Raw genomic sequence first — 27,597 nt, 5'->3', positions numbered from 1 at the left:
TCTCCCCTCGTCCCACACACTTGAAATAGAAATAATAATAACAACATGAATTTTTTTTTTTTTTTTTTTTTGCTTACATCCGCGATGTTATCTCCCTCCTTAAGTTGCCCCACTCTGGAGGGGATGGGTATAAAGTGCAGGCTGCAGCTGTCGCTGCTGGCGTGTCTCGAGAGTAAAGGTTGGGGCCGGTGCGGGTGCGCGCGCGGGTGACCCCACCTCCAGGGAAGCCGGCTCCCTGCTCTTGCCCGCCACCGCCCCGACTGACCCCCACCCCCTCCTTCTCCTCCTCTCCTCCCTCCTTCCCTCCCTCTCTCTCCCTCCCCGCGCGTCTCCTCTGCACCGGCCCCCGCGGTGGAGCCAGGCGGCAGCACCCGAGACGCCGCAGCTCCAGCCCGCAGAGCGCTCGCTGGCCACCCGGCTCCCACGTAGCCCGAGTGGCGGCGCCGGCAGCCCCGGGCCCGCGCCCCGCGCCCCGCGCCCGGCCGGGGCTGGCTACACTGACCCGCGCCCGGCTGGGGCGCCGCGGGCGGCTGGGGAGGCAGGGCGGCGAGGGAGCGGACGCCGAGACGCAGGGGCGGCGGCGGCGCCGAGGGGACCAGCTGCGCACCTGGAAAGTTACCCGGCTGTTTGGTGAGGCTGGCGGGCGGGGGGCTCGGGCCGCCGGGGGGCCCCGGGGGGGCAAGGGTCCGGGTGCGCGCGGGTGCCGGCTGGGCGCGCGGTGCGCCTGGGTTCCACACCCAGCGCTCCCGCGCCTGGGCTGCTGGCGTGTGGACGTGTGCACGCGGTGCGTTGGCTCCGGGGTGGCAGCCGGCCGCGAGCTCCCGGAGGCAGAGGAAGGCTACTGGATTTCCAGAAGCTCGACTGGGGAAGGGAGGGGCGCGCTCAGCCCGGGTCGGGAGTCTTCGGGTTCTCACGCATTTAGCCCGGGGCGGCCGGCGAGACTGCTGCTCGAGGCTGGGGGCTTGTCGAGGCCGTCAGGGCGGGCGCTCCCGGCTCCGCTTCTCCAAGCTCAGGGGAGCGGCTGGGAGGCGAGGACTTGTAAACTTGTGTGGGTGTCCTGTGTCACTCTCGGCACCTTGAGGCGCTTTCACATTTTTTTTTTCGCTGTGTTTTTCCTGGTGAAGAATCAATAGCGAACAAAAACGAATCTGTCACTTTGGAGATGAGAGAAAAAGCAAGGGGCTCAAGTTTGAGAAGAACTAGGGTACAGATGCATAGCAGTTGACCCTGGCTGAAAATACAAAGAAACCACGCAGGCAGAATGAACAGGTAGAAAGGATGACGCTCTGTTCATCTGGTCGCCTAAGTTCCCAGGGGCCTCTTTATGAAGGAAGCCAGCGGCAGACACCTACCTGCCTGCGCTCCCCTTCCCCCAACGGTTCCTCAGAAATTGTCTCTTTTCTTTGCAAGTTTCTATTTAACTCTTGGAGAAGGCGAGCATCCCACATAACGTACAGCGGCTGTTGTCAGTACTACTGCTTAGCTTTTACACAGGAGGGTAGAAGATCATATGGTAGAGAATTCTCTTTGTAGAATTCTTCCTTCCCCATTGGAACATTGCGCAACTAAAGTAAAGGACATAAAAAGATGGTACAGAGAGATCTTTCTCTTTTACCTGAAATGCTGCATTTCACTCCTCTGAAATCCTTACAAGTGAGGGCTAATCCACCTCCCAGTGCAGGCGTATGTTGCCTGGATGCTGCCCAAGTCTTTTGATCCCATATTGTCTTGCTCCCTCTAGGCTATTTTCCCTATCAATTATCTCCTCATCTCTTCTGTTTTCATTTTCTCTGTATTCACTGGTTCATTATTTTGGTCTTACAGGTACTCTCAAGTTTTCACTTTTCTAAAAATCCTCTGCATGAACCATGGTACCATTTTGAAGTCCCTACTCTCAGCTCTTTCCAGGGTTCTTGGTAATCTGGTTTCTATCCCAGGTCTTCTGTGAAAGACTAAATTCAGTATATTTTCTTCTGATCTCATTTGCTGTGATAGGTCTGTGGGTTGTCAACTGCAGCCTGTTCACCTCTTGGAAATCTTCTCATTATGGCTTTATCTTATCTTTCTGGATTTCTTATTGTACAACTGTTCCTTCTCTGTCTTTATTTGCATCTCCTTCTCCTCTTCTATAAATATTATTCATAAGAACCATCTAAATGTACATACATAACAACAGAGGCATTTTCCCCCTTTTCCCTTAGTGATCTCATTTGTTAATACTCGTGGGACTTCAGTTCTTCTACCAAGTATTCTTTTGCCTTGATCTTTCTTCTTTTCTGCCCTCTGCTAGACATTTCCACCTTGATGACCCACAGGCACTTCAACAAACTCAACAAATGTATGTATGGACTCATCTCCTTCCCCTTATAGCATGCTTATTCTCTTGACTGTGGTCAGTGTCACAGTGCCTAGCCCATAGATGGTGCTCTACTCGTTTTTAATGAATGAGTTCATAGTACTGCCTTCCTTCCAGCCTGCCAACATCAAAACATTGGAATCTTTTTTTGACTCCTGTCTTGTGTGCACCCACTTAATTACTACATGCTTCCCTAGTGGCTCAGACAGTAAAGAATCTGCTTGCAATGTAGGGGACCTGGATTCGATCCCTGGGTTGGGAAGACCCCCTGGAGAAAGGAATGGCTACCTACTCCGGGTTTCTTGCCTGGAGAATCCCATGGACAGAGAAGCCTGGTGGGCTGCCGTCCATGGGTCCCAAAGAGTTGGACATGACTGAGCAACCAATACTTTATACTGCTTTTATTTTAGAAATTCTGTCCCTGCAGTATTACTCCGACCATCTTTTACAGTTAATCCCTCTGCATCCTCTCCCTAACACAATAGTTTCTTCTTACCATGTCTAGTTTTCCTCTTACTCCATATAGACCTAAACATTCTTCCTCTTTTCATTGCCTATCTCTTCGGCACCTTTATCTACTTCAGCTTCAGCCTTTACTTATGATTGCTAAGTATTTTCAGCTCCCCTTTTTGAGTTGCTAGTTCCTCACTTCATACCACCTACTGAACTTCTTGACCTTAAAGTTTCCACAGGTTCCACAAACTGTCCAAAATCACATTCACTGTCATGTCCCTCAAATCTGCCCCTCATTTTGGTTAATAACCAAAATACCCAGTTGCTGCAATGGAAACTTCTAAATCTTTCTTCTTCTTCTTCTTGTGCGTGTATAGTAAGTCGCTTCAGTTGTGTCTGCCTTTTTGCAACCCTATGGATTGTAGCCCTCCATGGTCCTCTGTCCATGGGATTCTCCAGGCAAGAAATACTGGAGTGGGTTTGCCATGCCCTCCTCCAGGGGATCTTTCCTACCTGGGGATCGAACCTGTGTCTCTTATGTCTCCTGCATTGGCAGGCAGGTTCTTTACCACTAGTACCACCTAGGATGGAGAAGGCAATGGCAACCCACTCCAGAACTCTTGCCTGGAAAATCCCATGGACGGAGGAGCCTGGTAGGCTTCAGTCCATGGGGTCTCGAAGAGTCAGACACGACTGAGCAACTTCACTTTTACTTTTCACTTTCATGCATTGGAGAAGGAAATGGCAACCCACTCCAGTGTTCTTGCCTGGAGAATCCCAGGGACAGCAGAGCCTGGTGGGCTGCCATCTGTGGGGTTGCACAGAGTCGGACATGACTGAAGTGACTTAGCAGCAACCACCTAGGAAGCCCATTGTTCTTATCATTGCTCAAATTCCATCAGCTACCATCTCTGGATCTACACCTGTAAAATTGCATTTCTGTGTATTTACCTACTTACCTGAGACTGTGGCACCCCGAAAATAGCTGAATGGAATGCCACAACATATGGGATATATCGTGTTTATACAATTCACTGTAAACATTCTGAGGGGTGTTTACATGGTGAGTGAGGTGGTTTGGGGCACTGCAAGATATAGCCTCAGGAGTAGCTGAAACTTTGGCACAATAAGAAGCTCATATGACTGCCTGACAAGAGAAAGTAACGCCCCAGTTTAAGATGCCATGGCCAAAGAAAACAAGCAGTAGATTCAAAACTGAGCCCAAGCTTAATAGTCACAAGGTCAGGTGCTTTTAATTGTGTAACTGATATGAAATTGAGCTGTTTCTCACAAGGGTAGCTCTTTGTGTTTGCTTCCGGCAGGAGCAGCAGGGTTTATATACTCACTGATGTTTAATTATTTTCTAAAAGACATTTGGTGAGACAAGTTGAGAGGAACACCGGATGCATTGGTTTCATATCTACTTAAAAAACTATCTGGAGAAGCCTGCATAATTCATGTGACTTCAGGCTAACCTGCCCATTTCATGAAAAAGAACCTTTTCTACTTTTCATGATTTATTGAAAGGAAGGCAATTGCAGAGTTTTTGCCTTTAGCCATATCTTTGGCTGAATACTCTATGATAGTGTTTTTCTCTATTGGCTACCATGGAAATGGTCCATTTTTTCTTGAGTTCAAGATATTAGGATAGAGTTGACATTCTTTCTGATATTTTGTCATCCCCTTTTTCTTGGATTGATGCAGTAGCCTGATTTTGCCTTTTTTCCTCTAAGCTCTTTTCACTCTGTTTCATATTAATTGCCAGAAAATCTATTTATTTTTCTAAAGAACAAACCTGACCATATTACTTGAAAAAAGCTGCTGCTGCTACTGCTGCTAAGTTGCTTCAGTCATGTCCGACTCTGTGTGACCCCATGGACTGCAGCCTACCAGGCTTCTCCGTCCATGGGATTCTCCAGGCAAAAACACTGGAGTGGGTTGCCATTTCCTTCTCTAGACCTACATTAAAATCCAGATACCATAAATGGCATATGACAATTTTCAGTATTTTATTCTGGTTTCTTACTTTTTCAACATTACTTCTCATCACTCTCCTTCACCATCATACATTTCAGCCTGGTCCCTGAATATGCCACCAACTTCCTTGCATTCACTCCTAGTACATGTTTTGTTTTTTAATTAATAGAATTTCTTTTTTTTTAGAGCAGTTTTAGGTTTACAGAAAAATAAGGTAAAAAACATGGAGAGGTTCCATAGTCTTCCCTCCCCTTCCCTATTCTTAACATCTTGGATCAGTGTGATAAATTTTTTTTTTTTTACAACTGATGAGCAAATATGGAAAATTATTAACTGAAGTCCATAGTTTACATTAGAGTTTGCTCTTTTTGTTGTTCAATTCTGTAGGCTTGGACAAATATATAATGACATGTATCCACCATAACAGTATTTACAGAATAGTTGTGCCCAATAATTCCCCTGGACTCCATCTATTCATTCCTGTCTTCCTCTCTCCAGTCTCCTGGAAATTTTTACTGTCTCCAGATTTCATCTTTTCCTAGAACGTCATATAAGAGTTAACATCATACAGGTTTTACAAATTGACTTCTTTCACTTTGCAATCTGCCTTTAAAATTCCTCCATGACTTTTCAGGGCTTGATAGTTATTACTTTTCACCTCGGAATAATAGTCTGTGGTCTGTACACATCACAGTTTGTTCATCCATCCACTGAAGGACTTTTAATCGCTTGCAAGCTTTGACAACCATGAGTAAAACTGCTGTAAACATCTGTGTACTCATCATAAATTGTGCTTTTGGTGTTTTATCTCAAAAGTCATCACTAAACTCAAGATCACTTCCATTTTTTCCTGTTGTCTACTAGGAGTTTTATAGTTTGTGTTTCACAAATTTTGAGGATTTTGATCCATTTTGAACTAATTTTTGTGGAAGATAAATCTTTTTCTAGATTCATTGTTTTGGCATATGGATTTCCAGTTGTTCCAATACAATTTATTTAAAGAGACTATTCTTTCCCCATTGAATTATCTTTGCTCCTTTATGAAAGATCAGTTGACTAAATTTTTGTCAGTCTGTTTCTGGGCTGTCTATTCTGTACCATTGATCTATTTGTTTACGCTTTCACCAATACAGTTTCTTGATTATTGCAGCCTTATGTAAGTCTTGAAGTCTGGTAGTACCAGCTCTCTGACTTTGTTCTCCTATAATGTTTTGTTGCTTTAGTATATATTTGTTGATTGATAAGTTTTTCCACTAAAATGAGTTATTTTATTGGGTGAATAATTTTAACAGTAATAACAATAGTAATATTTAATGCTTATCAAGCACTCACTATATATCAAGCACTGTGCTAAATTCTTATCATGATTTATCTCATTTAACCCTCTAACGACTAAATGATATGCAGCATTATTTGATCTGTCCATCTGTCTATGTGTCTGTCTGTCTCTTCCGTCATTCACACTCATGCCCAATATCATGGCCAAGGGCATATGAATACTAATTGAAAATGTTTACACTGGGACTCTGACTCAATAACATTAGTGAGCACTACACTATCTCCTGTATTTACAGATATATATATATATCAGAATCCAGATGGGTAGAGAGAAACATAGATACTATCTCGATCAGAGCCGAGATTTTGGTTTCAAACTACTTTAGAGCTGGAGGGAAGACAGACAACAAAGGCTAATTCCTACCACACTGGCTGTCAGGTGTTAATCTGCCTGCAGGAGCCTCCACAGTTGGTTTTCCTTTTCCTGTGTCTCTTCTAATTACCTCTGCTGCATGGCATTTCCTACATCACGATTAAATTAATGTAATAATAATTTATAACTTTATATAGTTTTCCTCTCTTTTCCTAAATGCCACTGCTCATTATATTCCTCATTCCTGTCCCTGGCTGCAGAAGAATATCTCCTTCAAAGTGAACTACGTTTTTTTGTTGTTATTGTTGTTGTTGTTGCCTTCAAAGATATTTAGATGGGCTCTTTTGGTTTAAACCTGTGTAAATAGATAGAGGCTACATGAAGGAATTGCAGAGGAGGAGTCCTTGCCATCTTAGAACCTGGGCTGGGACATTCATGAAGCTTTCTATTCTCCATCTTTTCATGGGGCTTCTCTTCACTGGGAAGGTATCCCAGGATGTTTGTTCCAGAATGACTTTTTTCCTTAATCCAGACAGAGTAAGTACACCCCTCTCTCTCATCCGAATAATTTTCATCTTTAAAACCCCCTTGTCTGGAAGACATTCAGTCTACTAGAGTTCTTTCCCATTCAGTAATGATGCCCTCTGGACATTTCCTCATACCAAGTCACCAAGTGCCTTGCTAGTCACATCCTATAAAAGCTACTTGGTGCCTACTACACACCAGATAGGGCTTCCCTCATAGCTCAGTCGGTAAAGAATCAGTCTGCAATACTGGAGATCCGGGTTGGATTCCTGGGTGAGGAAGATCCCCTGGAGAAGGAAATGGCAACCCACTCCAGTATTCTTGCCTTGAGAATCCCATGAACAGAGGAGCCTGGTGGGCTGCAGTTCATGGGGTTGTAAGAATCTGACATGACTTAGCGACTAAACCACCACACGCCAGATAATAATGCGCAGAATACCTTACAAGCATAATCTTCATAATAAATCTATAAGATGAATATATCCACTTTCTAGATTAGAAAATTGAGAAATTGAAGTAATTTATAGAAGGTTACACAGCTGGGAAAAGGCACGTTGTTTTCTTACCCTGGCTGGCTTGATTCCATTGCTTATGTTAAATCCTGATCTTTGTCTCCATGCTTATTTCTTATACTTTGAAAACAAACAAACAAACTCATAGAAAAAGGGATCAGATTTGTGGTTACCAGAGGTGGGGAGTGGGTAGGATGCAGGCAATCAAAAGGTACAGACATCCAGTTGTAAGATAATTAAGTATCAGGGGTGTCATACACAATATGATAAATATAATTAACACTGCAGTATTATATATGTTATATATGAAAAGCCGTTAAGAGAAGAAATGCCAAGAGTTCTCATCACAAGGAAAATTTTTTCTATTTCTTTAATTTTGTATCTGTGTGAGATGATGGATGTTCATTAAAATTCTTGTGGTAATCATTTTCTGATATGTATAAGTCAAATCATTATGCTGTAAACCTTACATTTACACAGTGCTGTATGTCAATTGTATTTCAATAAAGCTTGGAGGAAAAAATTCCTGATCTTTATCTCCAAGGTCATTTCTTCTTACTTTAACCGCTGTTCTCTGATTATAAGAATGATCTAAGAACCTATAGTTGCTAGATAGAACAACATCCTGTGGTTCAATTGTGACTAGTAATACATATTTGAGAAATGGCTTTTCTCTCTTAATGACTGATACAGACAGGAAACAAAATGAGTCTAATTAGGTTTTATGAAGCCAGACACTCGAAGCTTTGGATTGAGAGACACCAAAATTGAAATAGGTGAACTAAGAAATCAGACTTGTATTTATTGAGTCCTTTGGTAGCTTCCTTACATATCTTAAATTAGTGACCTGGAAGATGGGTTAGTTATTTCACTTCATTTCATCCCTCTTTGGAATTCTAAACTGCTCCAAAGATTTATTCAGTTTGCAAACTGATGTCTTTAAAGCCAGAGTAGCTGGATATTTAAAATGGATAACCAACAAGGACCTAATGTATAGCATATGGAACTCTGCTCAGTGTTATGTGGCAGTCTGGATGAGAGGGGAGTTTCGGGAGGATGGATACATGTATTAATATATGTATGGCTGAGTCCCTTTGCTGTCCACCTGAAACGATTACAACATTGTTTGTTAATCCACTACACCCCAACACAAAATAAAAAGTTTAAAAACAAGCAAACAAAACCCAGAGAATAGCTGGTGTTTGGGGAGGATTTAACCACCTGTACCTAATTGTAGTTCGAGTTTGCAAAATTATTGAATTGGTACAGAATGTTTTGACTGCCATACCTAAAGCAAAAATGATCCTAAGCCTTTTCATATTTAGAATGCTAGAACTCTTCTCTGTGTCAAATTTTACTTCAAATTCTTGGAACTGTGCCCCTGGTATAGTACATGACACTTAGTTAGGTCTTAGGAAGCAATTGTTTCTATAAATAAAGAATGAGTTGTTAGTTTAGTTTAATATTAGGTTTAAAAGTTTTTGTGCTTACTTTTGTTCTTTATAAGACAATTTCTTTCCCCCCACCCATTCTTCTCCCTTTGTCCTGCCTTGGATTAGAAATGCTTGTCCATGAATCAGAAAAGCACGTCTAGAAAATATTTCACTGCTTCATGTTAAAAACTTGTGCACACATTAATTTAGGGTCCCTTTGGGGGCACCCTTCTTACGCTTGTCATTCAGAATCTCATTCAAGTTTATTCTCAAGTCCCAATCTAACGTTTTCTTAATTGCTTATTCAGGTTACCTTGGTGTCCAGGGCCACATCTTTGAATTCTAGTCTTAACCTTTTTATATATTCCTAATATATAAGAACAGTAAATGCTGCCAAGTCAACAGAAGCTTAAAGGTTAAACCTGCCACATCTCTGTAACATATTAAGGCAAGTCTCAGGAGGCTGATGTTTATTAATGCCTACTTTGAACCTGAGTTCTATGAAGAATGTCTGGGTATTGCAAGATGGCTTTTATAAGTATATTTATTTTCTGTTTCTACCATCTATCTTAGGTGATCTGCATTAGCTACTGGGATGCATCTGTTTGAAACTTAGAGGCTGTTTGCGTCTTTGTTGTCTTTGTTTTAGAGGTCACAGTGATTCTGGTAGAGCCAGTGAAATCTGTTTAAGCATTTCATTTCTCTCTGAGCTTGAAACTTGGAGAGAGAGAGTGAGGAAAGAATATGTGGGATTTATAACTTCAAAGTTCCATCATTTTCTTCATATATTAGATAATGAGCGTCATTCAAACTTAGTTTACAAGTTTCTTGAGTAATGGCTGTCAAAAATCACACACACAAAAGTACGGCATTTCAATAGCTAGCCTAAAAAGACTTAAACCTTATGATACTTAATCAAAGCAGTATTTTCCAGTCTTCAGCCTTTTGAGTTCTCTTTTTTGATTTTGCTCATATGTGTTTATTAACCACAGATGATTTCTTTTCTGTTTTCATTGAATTGACTCAGAAAAGCTAAATACCTAACTAAACCTCAAATTTTTCTGGTGCCAATTATTTATAATTTGTAATGGATGTTAAAACAAATACATATCTATTGAACCAAAAAGAAATGTTTTTGAATCAACTAAAATCTTGCCTCCCATTCCTCAATCTGCATTTTACCTCCTGAGACTTACTGGAGGAGTAACTAACTGCTTTGAGGCCTACACTGAGGATATTCTTTTCAGGAAAATAATAGAGTATTGGACCATAGGTTGTCATTTTTGGGGACAATCTTGGTTTGGGGATATAAAGTAAAGAATATCAAAGAATCCCCATCCTTGTTTTTACCTTCTGGTAACTGCCGTCCAGCAGCTTCCCAGGTGGCCTTAGCGCTAAAAACCTAATCCAGGAGATGTAAGAGACACAGGTTTGATCCCTGGGTAAGGAAGATCCCCTGGAGGAGGGCATGGCAACCCACTCCAATATTCTTGCGTGGAGAATCCTATGGACAGAGGACTAAGTCCATGGGGCTGTAAAGAGTCAGACCCGACTGAAGTGACAGCATGCAGGCACTCATACACAAACTGCCATCCACATGTTTATAATGGCGAGCATTGCCAGAAAAGCCAAACTTGATGCATGAGACAGGGTGCTCAGGGCTGGTGCACTGGGATGACCCTGAGGGATGGGATGGGGAAGGAGGTGGGAGGGAGGGTCAGGATAGGGAACACATGTACACCCATGGCTGATTCATGTGAATGTATGGCAAAAACCATGACAACATTGTAAAGTAATTTGCCTCCAATTAAAATAAAAAATATATAAAATACATACATATATATATATATATATATATATATATATATATATATATATAAAGAAAAGCCAAACTTAATAGGCACCTACGGCTGGAGAAAAGTGCTAATGAGGCAACCCCAGCTCTGCCTCCTCCCACCACGAGGAATGCAGATGTGTTGTTTTCTAAATCAGGGGCAGCTTTCTCAGTGGAGCTGCTCAGGGAGCTGTGAACATTGTGACATTAACAAGCCTCTGCTGCAGTAGTTGCTCCTTGGCATTCTGTCTTGGCCATGCTGACATCCCAATGGCGGTTCTGTTAGCAACCAAAGAGAACAGCAGGTAAGGCAGGCCGTTTGTGCAAAATGCTTAGGTGTTATGCTTTTGCCAGCAATGGGATGGGAGAGAAGGAACCCAAGCACCAGCCCCTCCTCAGGGAGGAACCAATGAAGTCAATCCATGGCTTTCCTTCTGGAAGGGTGGGGAATTTATTGCTTACCGAAGAGCCATGAGTCCTGTGTTTCCATTTATGAAACAGAGTAGAACAAGAGGAGCAGTGGGGGCCGCTGGAAAGTGAAACTCCCAGCCATGCAGTGTATGCTAAGTTGCTTCAGTCGTATCTGACTCTTTGTGACCCTATGGACCATAGCCTGCCAGGCTCCTCTGTCTCCAGACAAGAATTCTGGAGTGGGTTGCCATGCTGTCCTCCAGCAGATCTTTCCCACCCAGGGATGGAACCCTCATCTCTTATATTTCCTGCATTGGCAGGCGGGTTCTTTACCACTAGCGCCACCTGGGAAGCCGGAAACTCCACTAGGTAACCTCCGATTCTGTGCCTTCTCTCAGGTCCTTGAGCAAAATGGGAAATGGTTCGGTGAAACCCAAACACTCCAAGAATCCAGATGGGCACCCCGGGAACCTCACTGCCAGCGCCCTCCGGAGCAGGGTGACAGAGCTGGAAAGAGAGCTGAGAAGGAAGGATGCTGAGATCCAGGAGCGGGAATACCACCTGAAGGAGCTGCGGGAGCAGCTGTCCAAACAGACTGTGGCCATCGCGGAGCTCACGGAGGAGCTCCAGAACAAGTGCATCCAGCTGAACAAGCTTCAGGATGTGGTGCACCTGCAGGGAGGAAGCCTGCCCCGGGCGTCCCCGGACAAAGTGCCTCTTGAGGTTCAGCGGAAGACCTCGGGATTGGTCTCCCTCCACAGCAGGAGGGGAGCGAAGGCTGGAGTGTCCGCCGAGCCGACCACCCGAACCTATGACCTCAACAAACCCCCTGAATTTTCCTTTGAGAAAGCAAGAGTCAGAAAGGACTCCAGGTAAGACGTTCCCCCAGCTTTTTGGCTCCGATGGCATTCACATGATGAAACGTTAGAGTGCTATTTACTGAGTCTCCTCAGTGGACAAGAGTGTATGAACCTTTTCAGATTTTGGATAGAGGGGCTGAGGAAGTGGTTTGCTTTGCAACAGAGTCTCCCTTGAATTGGGACTTCTCTTGAAAGCAGAACTTGTGCTGTACCTCGACTTTGATTCGTGATTTGTATAACCGAGGAGCTGAGCTTACAAAAGTCATTTCTGTGATCTTGAAAACCCTAGGGGAGTGAAAAGGTAGTTTTAGGAAGACTACCCTTCTCTCTTCCTGTAGAAGTGGACTTAACGGTATACACAAATCACACAGTATTAAGAATATGTATAGCAAAAGCCACTTCTTAGCACTTTAGTCTGTAAGAGTCATGAAAAAGGGATAAGCTGGTACCTCTAAAGGGGATGAATTCATTCATTCATCCCACAGTTTCACTTGAGCACTGCCCTCTGCCAGCCTCTGTGTTAGATGCTAAGTATATATTAGTGAATAAATAGACACAGAGCCTCTCTCTTGCGGGGATGGTATACATAGAAACAAGTAAACACTGTGTAATTGTTAATTGAGACAAATTATATGATGAAACAGACAGCATAGTGGGTGGTATCTGGGATTGGGGGTGAGAAGGGCAAGGAGGCAACAGAATTAGGATTGTCACAGAGGCCAGGCAGAGGAGGTGACCTTGAACTGAGACCCAAAGGAGAAAAAGGAACATAGACCAGGTGGAGCATTTCAGGCATGGGCAACAATTACAAGCTAGAAGTAATTTTAAAATTAAGTATCTTTAAAAGAAATGTAATTATTTACCATAGCCCTCTCCTGTGTGCATGCCTGTATGTGTGTGTGTGTGTATATCTTTTTCTGGCTAAAGATTGAATTTCCTAACCAGGAAAGATTGACTAGAAACATTATGAATTAGGGTCTCCTTTCTGCACTGTTCTTAAGTGAGTAAAATTTCTTAGTTGAAATTAGATATTTTGCCTTGATTGTCTTGTCTGAGCCTGGATCCCTCTTTCAAAATGCAAGATTTGTGAAATGAGAACAGCTTTTAATTTATTCACATATAAGTTATGTAAATCAAGATAAAACATCTGACTTAAACAAATAAGTGATTAATTTTGACAACAGGATTATAAAGGTAGGTTTAATTCATCAGTTTGTTGACCGTGCTTGGCACATAGTGAATGATCGATAAATATTTGTTAAGGAAACAAGTCATGCTGGAATATTAATCATAATACTGTGGGGCTGAAAGAATCTGTTTAATATTGGAGTTTAGAAGAGTTTTTTTTTTTTAAGCCAAGAGTTTATTTATTTGTTGGTTTAGAAAAGTCTTATCTATTCCCATTGCAAACATAATAATTATTTTTAATGATATGAATTCAGAAATTATAAATGCTGCTTACAAACTTATACTTGTTTTTCAATTGATCATCATAGTATTCTCTTTTGATGTATAAGGTATATATGTACATAATAATTATCATATATTATGCATTATACTGGGGCTTCCCATGTGGCTTGTGGTAAAGAATCTGCCTGCCAATGCAGGAGACACAAGAGACTCGGGTTCAATCCCTGGGCCGGGAAGATCCCCTGGAGGAGGAAATGGAAACCTACTCCAGTATTCTTGCCTCTGAAATCCCATGTATAGAGGAGCCTGGTGGGCTGCAGTCCACAGGGTTGCAGAGAGCCCGACATGACTGAGACTGAGCATGCACACATACATTGTATTACTGTATAGTGTTTGTTGTTGTTGAATCACTAAGTTGTGTCCAACTCTTTGTACCCCATGGACTATAGCACACCGGGCTTCCTGTCCTTCACAGTCTCCTGGAGTTGGCTTGAACTCATGTCCACTGCATCCTCTGTTGTCCACTTCTCCTGCCCTCAGTCTTTTCCAGCATCAGGGTCTTTTCTAATGAATCGGCTCTTTGCATCAGGTGGATAAAGTATTGGGGCTTCAGCTTCAGCATCAGTCCTTCTAATGAATATTCAAAGTTGATTTCCTTTAGGATTGATTGGTTTGATCTTCTTGCTGTCCAGGAGACTGCCAAGAGTCTTCTCCAGCACCGCAATTTGAAAAGTCTTCAGCACTCAACGTCAGTTCTTCAGCACTCAACCTTTAAGGTCCAACTCTCACATCTTCACCTGACTACTGGAAAAACCATAGCTTTGACTATATGAACCTTTGTCGGCAAAGTGATGTCTCTGCTTTTTAATATGCTGTCTAGGTTTGTCATAGCTTTCCTTTTAAGGAGCAAGCATCTTTTAATTTCATGGCTGCAGACAGTGTCTGCAGTGATTTTGGAGCCCAAGAAAATCTGTCCCTGCTTCCACATTTCCCCTTCTATTTGCCATGAAGTGATGGACTGGATGCCAAGATCTTAGTTTTTTGAATGTTGAGTTTTAGGCCAGCTTTTCACTATCCTCTTTCAAGAATCTCTTTAGTTCCTCCTCACTTTCTGTCATTAGGGTGGTATCATCTACATATCTGAGGTTGTTGATATTTCTCCTGGCAAACTTTACTGTATATACAAGCCCATTGCTATCCGAAAAAATTTCTCTGGGTAATTAATATATTGTGCTTATGTATAGTATACATAATTTTTGCAGGTAACAATTTTTGTTGGTAAATGATACATCGTGCTTATGTAAGGTATACATACATACCTTACATAAGCACGATGTATCATTTACCAACAAAAATTGTTAGTAAATTTTTGGTAAATACCAAAAAAAATGTATGTATACCTTACATAAGCACAATATATCATGCATGTATACTATATATAAGCACAGTATATTATTTACCCACAAAAATTCTTTCAGATAGCAATGTGATTATATATCTAGAAGTGTGAGAGAATGTAATAGCAATTCATCTTCTTTTACCATTTTCCTACGTATCCCACCAGATTTCACCTCATGAAATAAGATTATTTTCAATTACTTTGTTCCAAAGATTTATGTCCATTTGAGTATTTATACCACTATTTATGTCCATTTGAGTATATACACCAGAAGTATTTCTGGTGTTAGGTAACAAAACCACTCAAGATAAATGCATTCCTCTTGATTTTTATAAGCTCACTCCACTCCAGCACTTTTGCCTGGAAAATCCCATGGACAAAGGAGCCTGGTAGGCTGCAGTCCATGGGGTCGCTAAGAGTCGGACAAGACTGAGCGACTTCACTTTCATGCATTGGAAAAGGAAATGGCAACCCACTCCAGTGTTCTTGCCTTGGGAATCCCAGGGATGGGGGAGCCTGGTGGGCTGCTGTCTATGGGGTCACACAGAGTCAGACACAACTGAAGCGACTTAGCAGCAGTATTATAACAAGATAAAGGAAATCAGCAGCTAGGCACAGTTCACTGTTGGGCCAAATCACCTCTGTAGTGAATGGAACACAAAAGAGGAAAGACCTTATAGCCCTTGAGTACGGATTAGCAATGATTCCCCTCAAACATCTTAAAGGCAAGCCCAGGAGTACAAGTTTGTGTTAGGGACATGATGAAGAAACACGATAATTGATTCTGTAATGATTAAGTCCTAAAGAGACCAGATTAAATCCTTTATGTCTTCATAATCCCTTTATGCTTTCATAGAGCCTTTTGGTTCTAAATGGAAAAATTAGTTGGAATATGGGAGCTACTCTTTTTCATTGACTGGTCTTTGTTTTATTTCCCCTTGCAGACATTTATGCCTCAATTTTCCCTTCCAAAAAGTCTTTTGCTTTAAGTCTGGAATAATGGGTTAAACACAGATAGGTAACATCACCAATTCAGAGATTTAAAGTATTCCAGTTTTTTGAAAGTTCTCAGTATTACAATTCACTTTCCATTTTCCAGTAGTTCCAGCTTGAGAGAAAGGCTTTAAGTAAAGTTTGGATATTTTAATTCATAAATTTTGTAAGAAATAACTTTCTAGAAGTTAGAAAAGATGGGATTGCCATTCACTGATACAGTGATTATGGACAGTATCCATTGTTTTGGCTACTTTTCCAAGCAACTCCTATTAGACATTAGAGAATTTTCAGATATCAGTCAAAATGGTGCCTTCATTTATTGGGTTGGCCCAAAAGTTCATTAGAGTTTTTCTGTAAGATGGTTCAGAAAAACCCAAACTAACTTTTTGGCCAACCCGGTATTTTTAGGTTCTCATGATTTATTTGTTGAACTTTATAAAGTTTTCTGGCTGAGTTCATGACTAGTCTTGTCTCTGCTAATATGTGCTAACTACATTTTGGATCAGGTCCCCCTCTACACCCTCAATCTGAAAGCTGCTTGGTGTCTATTTTGTCTTTTTGACAAAAAGGTGGTCTCTGATGAGTACTTAACAGTGAGCAAGAAAGTGAGGGGAGACTCCGAGCTCTCCTGCAATCAACAGCATGAGGGAGACAGGTAGTACTGAGAGAAACCAGAGAACAACATCTGAGGGAAATGACACATGTGGAACTTGAAGGTTCGGATTCAGGAATTCATGAGAGACTCTCAAACCCATGTCACTGCAGTCTGTGAGTTTGCTGAGGCCCCTGGGCTCAAATAAATGGCAAGTGAACCTAAGCGATTGCCAGGCAGCCCACTCATGCCATCTCTGTGCAGATCATGCCATCTCTGTGTACTTGTAGGACCTGAAGGGGTAGCTTACATGGTATAGTTACACCTCCCTGCTGTATTTGGAGGAACTTATATGCTCTAGTGGCATTGGAGAACTCTTGAAATTTGTCTTTTGCAAAATTCAAAGGGCTACTTTTTAAGATCAGGTTCTAGAATAACCCAGTGCTGTCCCAGAGAATTTTCTGCAATGATGGAAACATCCTATAACCTGTGTTGCCTGATACAGTAGCCAATAGTATGTATGTGGCTGTTGAGCCCTAGACATGTGGCGAGTGCCCTGAGGAACTGAATTTTTAGTTTCAACTTATTTTAAGATTAGATAGCCACATGGGTCTAATGACCACTGTATTGGATACTGCAGTTCTGGCTGATGTGGTTTCAACTGTAACCGCTATCTCCTGAGATTGGAATAATGACCTAGTGATGTTTGGGAGAACTTTATAGACAAGATAAGACCTGTGTTCAGTATCATGACAGAGTCATAGAAAATGAGAATGAGCTGGTTGAATTGGGGTGGATACAATGTCATCTTCAACTGCATAAATCTGCAATTGATCACAGTCTTTCATAGGGATGCGGCTGTGTGCCCACTGACCATTTGAGATCATCAGAAGCACACAGCCGTGTGGGCACGTAGCCCATTTTATAGGTCCTCAGCCTTACTGAACTATCATAAATCATGATGAGTCAGAGCATTACAGTATATCAAATACTCTGAAGTCTGATTTAAATTTATTATGATAACTATAGAAGATTTAGAGCTGGAAGAACCTTAGAGGTTGTTTCATGCTTCTCTCCTACTGGAGAAGTGAGGAAACAGGTGCAGAGGAGTTGCAGAATAGGCCATGGTAAATGTCAGAGCTGAGATTAGAACCCAAGATTCTTGACTCTGAAATCAGTTTTTTTCTCTCCAAAAGCCTGGTGTTAATTGAAAACTGGATTTTCCTCTTGGTGGATGTCAAGCTCAAAGACACTACCAAGCCAAAGAGTGGAGAAGGAAGGATTTATTCCTTGCAGAGGTAAAGAGAACACTGGGGATATTTCTCAAAGCAGTAGGTCCCTAACAGTAAAACTGGGCAAGTTTTAAGCCAAGAGTGTGTGCTTATTTATGAACAGACTTCAGCTGCTGCTGCTGCTGCTAAGTCACTTCAGTCGTATCCAACTCTGCGCGACCCCATGGACTGCAGCCTACCAGGCTCCTCTTCCCATGGGATTTTCCAGGCAAGAGTACTGGAGTGGGTTGCCATTGCCTTCTCCGACAGTCTTGAGCAGTGTATGCCTATTCATGGAGGGCCTGGAGCAGAGGCAAATTCAGCACAGAGTTGGAGCAAAGACTGAGAGAGTCCTGGCTATACATGATTAAAATCAACAAAGGTCAGCAAAGGTCCACATCATCATTCCTTAGGTTCCACTTAGTCTGGTGGTTGAGACTCAAGGGAGTTTTGGATCCTGCAAAATAGTTCAAGAATGTGTTTCAGTCTGATCTTTAGTTTTGAAATAGAACCTGGGAATCTTTACAACTGATTTATTGTCTCTGATATGATTAAGTTATATTCTGGCCTGATGGAGAGCAAGGATTGGGACCAGGCTTAGATCACAAAATGGTTTAAGGCTTAAAATGGCTTCTCTTATGTCAACAAAGTGATAGCTGGTTCGCTTCTCCTGGGGGTCCCCGACCCTGTCTGCTTACACAAGTGTTCTTAAAGCAACCGACAAAGATTAAAGACCTCCAGTCAAGTTAGTTTGGGCACCAGTCTGCTCTATTTTGATACGCCCTATTCACTGGTAGGAAGAAAAATGGTGCTTCCTGGCTTCTTCTAAGCAGAGTTGAGTGGCGCTTATCCGTTTCATTAATATTCACCAGGTGCTGGATCCTCAGAGTTCAGGCCTGTGTGAAAAGGACACAGAGAATGGTTTTGATCTGGTGATACAGACTGTGATATATCTGGAGGGGCACGAATGGGTTCCAAAATGAGCACAGTGCTTCTCAAGGCTGCGAACTGAATATCAAGGGCAAAGGTGGGCAAGAAAGAGCTCAGATCACATTTCTGTCCATGTTTGACCTGCCTCGAACACCAAGACAACCGTGTCTCCAGAGGTCAGACCTTTTACTGCAATTAAATTTTCTGTCTCTGTAGATGTTGTTTAGCAAACTTCAGCACTGGCAGAACAAAATTACAAGCTCATGCAGAATGTCTGGTGGAACACGGGCAGATTAATCAGAGACATCTGGCAAGTTGCTGGTATGACAGCCTTTCACTAAGAACACTTAGACTATCATTTGAAACTATTGTTCTTTGGAAAGGAAAGATAAAACAAAGACTTGCTGTTTGACTTCACATGTTGACTCTAGTGTTCGGAAGGACAATTAGTCTCATTTGTCACTCCCACCCCAGGAGCAGAATAGGTAAAAGTGGGACATGCTCGAGAGTCACCCTTTTAAACAAGATATGGAAAAACAGCAAGGAAGAGTATGTTTGTTATCATTTGTTCTTCGTTTCTAAAGCAGTGCTGAACATTTCAATCTGCCTTCTAAAAATGCGGCTCTTCTACTGAGCAAAAGTATTTCCATGGAATGAAGGGACAGAGGAGCCTAGTGGGCTGCTGTCTATGGGGTCGCACAGTTGGACACGACTGAAGCGACTTAGCAGCAGCAGCAGCAGCAGCAGCAGCAGCAGCATATATCACTAATGATATGCCAGACACCACTCTGAGTGCTTCACAAACATGGAATTATTTAATCCTCAAAGCAAACATATGAGATGTATATTAGTATTATGACAATCATAATAGATATGATTATTATATACCATTTTATATATGAGGAAACTGAGGCATACAAAATTAAATAACTGCCTGAGGTTACACAGCTTTTACTATTGGAAGTGGGATTCAAAACCAAGAAATGTGCTATCTATTCGAGGAACTTCCTTGGTGATCTAGTGGCTAAGACTCTGTGCTCCCAATGCAGGAGGCCCAGGTTTGATCCCTGGTCAGGGAACTAGGTCCCATATGCTGCAGCTAAGACCTGATGCAGCCAAATATATAAATATTAAAAAAAAAAAAGTCTGTTGAGAGCAAAGATTGTGTGTCACAGAACTATCTTCAATATCTCGTAATAACCTCAACTGGAAAAGAATCTGAAAAAGAACATTTTATATACATATTTATATATTATATATGTATATATATACACACATGCTGAATCACTTTTGCTGTATCAGTTCAGTTCAGTTCAGTTCAGTCACTCAGTCATGTCTCATTCTTTGCGACCCCATGAACTGCAGCATGCCAGGCCTCCCTGTCCATCACCAACTCCCAGAGTTTACCCAAACACATGTCCATTGAGTCGGTGATGCCATCCAACCATCTCATCCTCTGTCCTCCCCTTCTCCTCCTGCCCATAATCTTTCCAAGCATCAGGGTCTTTTCAAATAAGTCAGCTCTTTGCATCAGGTGGCCAAAGTATTGGAGTTTCAGCTTGAACATCAGTCCTTCCAATGAACACCCAAGACTCATCTTTAGGATGAACTGGTTGGATCTCCTTGCAGTCCAAGGGACTCTCAAGAGTCTTTTCCAACACCACAGTTCAAAAGCATTAATTCTTTGGTGCTCAGCTTTCTTTATAGTCCAACTCTCACATCCATACGTGACTACTGGAAAAACCATAGCCTTGACTAGACAGACCTTTGTGGGCAAAGTAATCTCTGCTTTTTAATATGCTGTCTAGGTTGGTCATAACTTTCCTTCCAAGGAGTAAGCATCTTTTAATTTCATGGCTGCAGTCACCATCTGCAGTGATTTTGGAGCCCCCCAAAATAAAGTCTGACGTTATTTCCAATGTTTCCCCATCTATTTCCCATGAAGTAATGGGACCAGATGTCACGATCTTCGTTTTCTGAATGTTGAGCTTTAAGCCAACTTTTTTACTCTCCTCTTTCACTTTCATCAAGAGGCTCTTTAGTTCTTCTTCACTTTCTGCCATAAGGGTGGTGTCATCTGCGTATCTGACGTTATTGATATTTCTCCTGGCAATCTTGATTCCAGCCCTGCGTTTCTCATAATGTACTCTGCATATAAGTTAAATAAGCAGGGTGACAATATACAGCCTTGACATACTCCTTTTCCTATTTGGAACCAGTCTGTTGTTTCATGTCCAGTTCTAACTGTTGCTTCCTGACCTGCATATAGGTTTCCAAGAGGCAGGGTAGGTGGTCTGGTATTCAAGTCAAGTATACTCCAAAAAAAAAAAAAAAAAAAAGTCCATTGTAACAAATATACCAAAATGAAAATTAGAGAGGGTTCTTTATATTTTAGTTGGTTGGCCTTATAAAAAATTAGATATATAGTTAGAAAGAAATAAAGTGAAGTTGCTCAGTCGTGTCTGACTCTTTGTGACCCCATAGACTGTAGCCCACCAGGCTCCTCCGTCCATGGGATTCTCTAGGCAAGAATACTGGAGTGGGTTGCCATTTCCTTCTCCAGGTGATCTTCCTGACCCAGGGATCGAACCCGGGTCTCTCTCATTGCAGGCAGATGCTTTACCTACCCTCTGAGCCACCAAATAGATACATTTTTAATTTTTTTTGGTATGGTTGCAAACAGCTCCCTGCTATTGTTATTTCTTCCTAAAAACTGTGCTTCGAGAAAATGATGCCCTGTTATCAGTTTGCAGTGGAGGAAATTTTTGCTGAATGTGGAAGGGAAACAAACCTTTTTTTCTTCCAGGAGGTAGTGACTTAGATGTTGCTGTTTTGAGAGGGTCTTTATTTACATTTTACATAGATTATTGCGGATTTTTAAGAGTGTATGTACAGACTCTTAATTATTAGTTGGACAGTTAACAACATTCATGCATATGCTTGTGACTGTTGTCTTAACCTATGTCTTCAGACAAGCCAAAAAAAAAAAAAAAAAATGAAGCTCTCAGTAAATACAAGGGAAGGAAAGAGAGAAAGGTCCAGTTATGAGGCGATATCATGGCTGTGAAGCTGTGGGTGAAGCGATCTGGATTCTGTGTCTGCTAAAAGTTGTCAGAGTGCTTGAAATCAGAAGGTTATGTTTAATAGCAATAACCTGCATTTAGACATCCAGGTCAGAGCTGGCTACTCAGGAATGGGGTGAGAAGACCAAGTGTTTGGCTAACTGCTAGAGGTCTGTAGTTTAATGTTCATTATCTCATGGAGACTGGAGGTAGGTGCTAACTTTAACCTTAGACCAAAGGTGAAATGAAAGGTCAGAGGCATTCAACAGCTTGCTCAAGGTCATCTGCTGAACCAAGTTGCCAGTGCGAGTCTGCCTGGTGGGGAAAGGTGTGTTCTCTGCACTCTGTGCAGCCTGCAAAGTGAATGGTTCCCCTTGGGGTTGGGCAGTGGTGGGGGAGGGGATGGGCAGTGCTTTTCAACTTCAGCACCCAGCCCCTGTCACTTCCTGCCCTGCCTTTTCTTCCTTCTCTCTAGAAGCCAAAGGGCATGGGCTCTTCTCCCCCTGCACCCCACTGAGTCCCCTGTCAACCTCTCAAATTACCTTCAGCTTGGTTTATAGTCTCTCTCTGTTCCTTCTCGCTTTATCCTCACATCTCCCAGTCTATCAGTCGCTAGATGTTAGAAAAAATGTTTAATTAAGCCTCAGGAAACATTCAGGACTTGAGGACTAATCATTGTGAAGAATAAAAAATCTAAGCGCTTTTTGTAAGTACTGAGCTAACTCGGAGCCCCCTTGCCCTCGCCTGGCATTTGACATTCCTGAGTTATAGCATGTTCTATGATATTTTTATATTATGCAAAACCCACAGCCATTTTTGACCCAATATCCTTGGATAATTCCCTTTACGTCTTCAGATGGACACATTCAGTTCAACAAATGTTTACTGAGTATTGAATTCTTTAATTTTGTTCTTTTCTTTCTTAGTTCTTTTTGTATTCTCTCCCTCATTTCTCTCACTTACATGTTTATTTTGTTTGCTCCTAATTTTCTTCCACTATCAGCATTAGACTAGTTTCAGTGGCCATAAGTACCAATTTCTAGTACCTAATATAGGCCAGGCAAGCCTGCTGGGTGAGTGTTATTGTATGAGGCTTACCGAGCATAAGTACCCAGCCCATGTTGGTTTTCAGTAGTTCCTGAAGATGGGTAACCGTTGCCTAGATGCCAAGACAGCTGCCGCGTAATCAGAACAACTCTGAAACCTGCACTCATTATATTTTGCCTGCACTCTTTTAAATTTATAGGATATTTATAGCAGTTTGTGGATCTGCTTGCCTCTAAATAAGTTACTCCAGGTGAATATAGCAGGGCTGGCTTTGTTTTTTTTTTTTTTTTAAATTTTTATTGGTATATAGTTGATTTAAAATGTGTTAGTTTCTGCTGTACAGCAAAGTGAATCACCTATACATATATCCACTCTTTTTTAGATTCGTTTCCCATATAAATCATTGAAAAAGTGAAAGTAAAAGTGTTAGTTGCACAGTCGTGTCTTATTCTGCAACTCCATGGACTGTAACCTGGCAGACTCCTCTGTCCATGGAGCTCTCCAGGCAAGAACACTGGAGTGGGTAACCATTTCTCTCTCTAGGGGATCTTCCTGACCCAGGCATCAAACCCAGGTCTCCTGCATTGCAGATGGAGTCTTTACTGTTTGAGCCACCAGGGAAGACCATAGTCATTGCAGAGTATTAAGCAGAGTTCCTGTGCTATACAGCAGGTCCTTATTCGTATCCTTTTATGTCTAGTAGTAGGTATATGTCAGTCCCAATCTCCCAATTTCTCTCTCCTTCCCCACCACCTTTCCCCCTGGTAACCATGTTTGTTTTCTGTATCTGTGACTCGATTTTGGTTTTGTAAGTTCATTTGTATGATTAGATTTCACATATAAGTGATATAATTTGATGTTTGTCTTTCTCTGTCTGACTTAGTATGATCGTCTCTAGGTCCGTCCATGTTGCTGCAAATGGCATTATTTCATTCTTTTTGATGGCTGAGTAATATTCCATGGTATATATACCACACCTTCTTTATCCATTCCTCTGTTAGTGGACATTTGGGTTGCTTCCATGACCTGGCTATTGTAAATAGATAGGAGGGTTGGTTTTGAATGACTGTCCTGGGGGACTGGGCAGAGCCACTTATGGCTTTTAAGTGTTTTCTGAAATGAGTTACTCTTTCCTGACCCATTTTTTCCTTCACACACATTTCATGCCATTCCAGACACTGCCCATTTCCTTGCTAGAGTGCCAGGCGAGAGTGTGGCAGAAATTGCGTGAATGAGAAGACAGTGGCCTTTTCTCCTAGTCTGTCCAATCAGAGTGAGGCATCATCACTGACTTCTGCCAGTGCAGTCAGTTTCCAGAGCTGCAAAGTCTGAGCAGCTTAGCTCCTATCGCTGACTTTTTCTAGCATTTTAAACTGCAGTTGAATTCCCAAAAAGGGGGAAAAAAATCTAAAGCCAAGGAAAAGTTTTTAGACTCTGGAAATACCTTCTACGTGAAAGATACATGTAGTTATCTTTTAACTAAACCTTTTTCTTTTTTGAAGTCTTATTTTAAGATAATTTGTCTGTTCCCCTCCATGCCAACTTTCCTTAGAAGCATTGCTGAGTTGTAGATTTTTCAGCATAGTCTTGCTTGACAGAGTATTTTTGTTTTTGTTTTTCAAGATCTATGGTCAGGAATAGCCAGGAGATAATTTATATGTAATTCATATTAAAGTGTGAATGATCAGGAACTCCTGATTTCCTTTGAACTCTTCGAGGAGTATTTGTCATGACACATTTATTGTAATTAGTAAATTTCAGGCACCAGTTTTTATCAAGCTCTGAGAAATATGGAGGAAAAGATCAGTAGTTTCTAGTCCCTTGTCTCCAGATGAGGTGAGGAAAAGAGAAGTAAAAAGTGAGCAGGGAAAGATACTATTTGATATTTCTTGGAACTAGAAACTCAGAGAAACTCCAGTGGGTTCGTTTTCTATTGTTGGATAACAAGTTATCACAGATTTAGCAGCTTAAAGCAATGCATATTTGTTATCTTAGCATTTCTGTGGGTCAGGAGTCAAGGCTATGAGGTCATCTGCTCAGAGTTTCACAAGGCTGCAGTTAAGGTATCCACCAGCTGTGCTCCTTTTTTAGAGCTTTCTCTAAAAGGAGGATGTCCTTCTCTAAGCTCCAGTGATTGCTGACAGAATTCAGTGCCTTGTGGTGGTAGGACTGAGGTGCCCATTTTCTTGCTGGCTGTCAGCCAGGGTCTGCTCTCAATTCCTGGTATGAGATCTGCCCACAGTTCCTGCTCACATATGTCCTACACAGTGGCCATCTCCCAACAAGGCCACTAACTACTTCGGGCCACCTGGAGAATCTCTTATTACTGTTGGCTAAAAAGATGAAGTCTTATATAACATACACTGGCCAACCCTACCATCACAGTTGCCATATTCTGTTGGTAAGGAGCAAGTCCCAGATTCCCTCTCCACTCAAGGGGAGTGGATTACATAAGAGTATTACACCAGATGGATAGAGATCATGGGGCCATCTTGGAGTTCTGCATACCATACCAGCTCCTTTGCCATCTCTGGTGTGAGATTCTCTCGCATAGAATGTTGGCCATGCTGGATATGTAAAGCCATATATAAAAAGCCCAGAGTCTTATACATGCATATTCATAGCAGCATATTCACATGATCCAAACGCCCATTGATGGATGAATAGATAAACAGAATGGAGTGTATGCATACGATGAGTTATTATTCAGCCTTAAGAGAGTTGTTATTATTATTATTCAGCCTTCCTTTTCATACTACAATATGAATGAACCTTGAAGTCATTATGCTAAGTGAAATAAGTCAGCCTCAAAATAATAAATATTATTATTCCACTTTATTTTAGGTACCTAGAGAGTCGGATTCCTAGATACATAAAGTAGAATGGGTTTCCAGGGGCTGGGAGGAGTTATTGTTTAAGTTATTGTTTAATGGGTACAGAGTTTTAGTTATTGTTTAATGGGTACAGAGTTTTAGTTTGGGAAGATGAGAAAAGTTCTAGAGATGGACAGTGGCAACAGTTGCAAAATATTGGGAATGCATTTAATGCCACTGAGCTGTGCACTTAAAAATAGTTGAGATGGTACAGTTTGTGTTGTGTATTTTACCGTAGTTGAAAAAAATTAATGCCTGAGGCTGATTTGACAGCATGTCCCTAAGTGCCAGGCTGTTTCAGATTCCATATAGGATGCTGGGAAGAAGGAATAAGAGTAATGATTGTCACTTTCCTGTATTTATTGGTTATCTTGTAAAGGACAATCATATGTAGCAAAGTCTTGTGAAAAATGAACATCAATTGATTATTAATTAATCAGCTGCTAATTTCTGAATAGTAACTGATTGATTGCTTGTTGAGCCTTCAATGGAGGCTTGTTCCCAGCACTGTGGGAAAATAGAGGGAAAAAAGCAGCTTCTGACTCCCTTGTGTTTTCTTGTTTACAGCTGTAATTCTTAAGTGCAAATGCACATTGTAATCACCAGGGGAGTAGTAAAAAATACTGATGTCCTGGTGCAACCCCGAAGGAATCTGATTAAATCCGTTTGAGGTGAGGACCCTGGGTACAGGATTTATAGACGGTCCCTTGGTGATTCTAATGTGCAGTGACAATTGAGAACCATTTTGTTATAGGAACAGGCCTTCCTGCAGCTGACCCCAGAAATATTTAATTTGACACTTTAAGAGCAATGCTCATTACTGACGTCTAAGAGAACTATTTACTATTTCTACCTAATTACCACGCAGCACAATGATGATAATGCCCATCATTGTGTGTGTCAGATTAACAGCCTTAGAAGCTGTGGTTGTTTTCAACATTTCATTGTTCAACTCTATTCTTGGATGCTCCCAGGAACTGGATCATCTGCACACATTTAAGAAAGGGAGAGAGAAATGTTGTAAGCATGAAGTAACAGTAAACATGATTAAATTACAACTATACTTAATTACATGGGCCATATAGAGTAAGAGGGTTGACAGGAGGAAGTCATGCTCATTTTCTGATTACCCATGGAATGACCTCATCTTTTCATGCTAGCTTCTCAAATTATAAACGTGTGCATTTGTTAGCTATTATTTCTTGTTGGTTTATTACTCAAAAAGTTTTGAAAGTGAAAAGTGAAAATGTTAGTCTCTCAGTCGTGTCCGACTCTTTGTGACCCCATGGACTGTAGCCCACCAGGCTCCTCTGTCCATGGGGATTCTCCAGGCAGGAATACTGGAATGGGTTGCCATGTCCTCCTCTGGAGGATCTTCCCAACCCAGGGATCGAACCCAGGTCTCCTGCATTGTAGGCAGATTCTTTACCATCTGAGCCACCAGAGAAGCCTTATCTTGCTTATTTTCTGTGCCTGTTTTGTGGGTGACTGGCATTTCCCATTTCCACTCTTCTCTGTACCCAGATTTTGTGAGCTGGAAATTAAATGTGCTTTAGTGTTAGTTCTGTTGAGTCCCTACGTTGTGCCAGATGCCATTCTGGATTTTAGGTAGAGGATGAGGAAAGGGTAGTCACACCCTTGAAGATCACAGTCTCTTTGGGGAAATTAAATATATTGCAGTCTTGCATGATTGATGTCCTAACAGATGGGTGTATGAAGGAGAGAAGGAGCACCATTTGCTTTGTGGGATCAAGGAAACCTGCATGGAAGAGCTGGTGTTGACCTGGGTTTTGAGGAGGATTGGATGGCTGGGGGACAAAGTAGCCTGGCACATCTGGAGATCTGTGAGCCTGGGGTACCCTGAGCATAGGGAGGCTGAACAGCCGAGGGATCTGGACTGTCAGAAGTTTTATTCACATCATGAAGAGTCTCCTTTAATAAATAGCAGTGGATCTCAAGTATAGTACTTTTAGAGCTGTGTTAACTCAGAGATTTTTAAGTTGCT

At 41.8% G+C, this 27,597-nt stretch overlaps 1 protein-coding gene across 1 annotated transcript in view; it reads left to right on the top strand.

Moving 5' to 3' along the window:
• Positions 1–536: 536 nt before the first annotated feature.
• The window catches only part of PRKG2 (protein kinase cGMP-dependent 2), a 125,372-nt gene continuing 98,311 nt past the window's right edge, over positions 537–27,597 (top strand). The window contains exons 1-2 of the mRNA XM_070791654.1: positions 537–630; positions 11,551–12,024. Of these exons, the coding sequence (XP_070647755.1) occupies positions 11,564–12,024 (461 nt within the window). The 5' untranslated portion in view covers positions 537–630; positions 11,551–11,563. The remainder of the gene's footprint in view (positions 631–11,550; positions 12,025–27,597) is intronic.

Source organism: Bos indicus, chromosome 6 (genome assembly GCF_029378745.1).
Source record: "Bos indicus isolate NIAB-ARS_2022 breed Sahiwal x Tharparkar chromosome 6, NIAB-ARS_B.indTharparkar_mat_pri_1.0, whole genome shotgun sequence".
In the NCBI taxonomy this organism is placed as follows: Eukaryota; Metazoa; Chordata; class Mammalia; order Artiodactyla; family Bovidae; genus Bos; species Bos indicus.
This window is presented reverse-complemented; position numbering and strand designations above follow the sequence as displayed.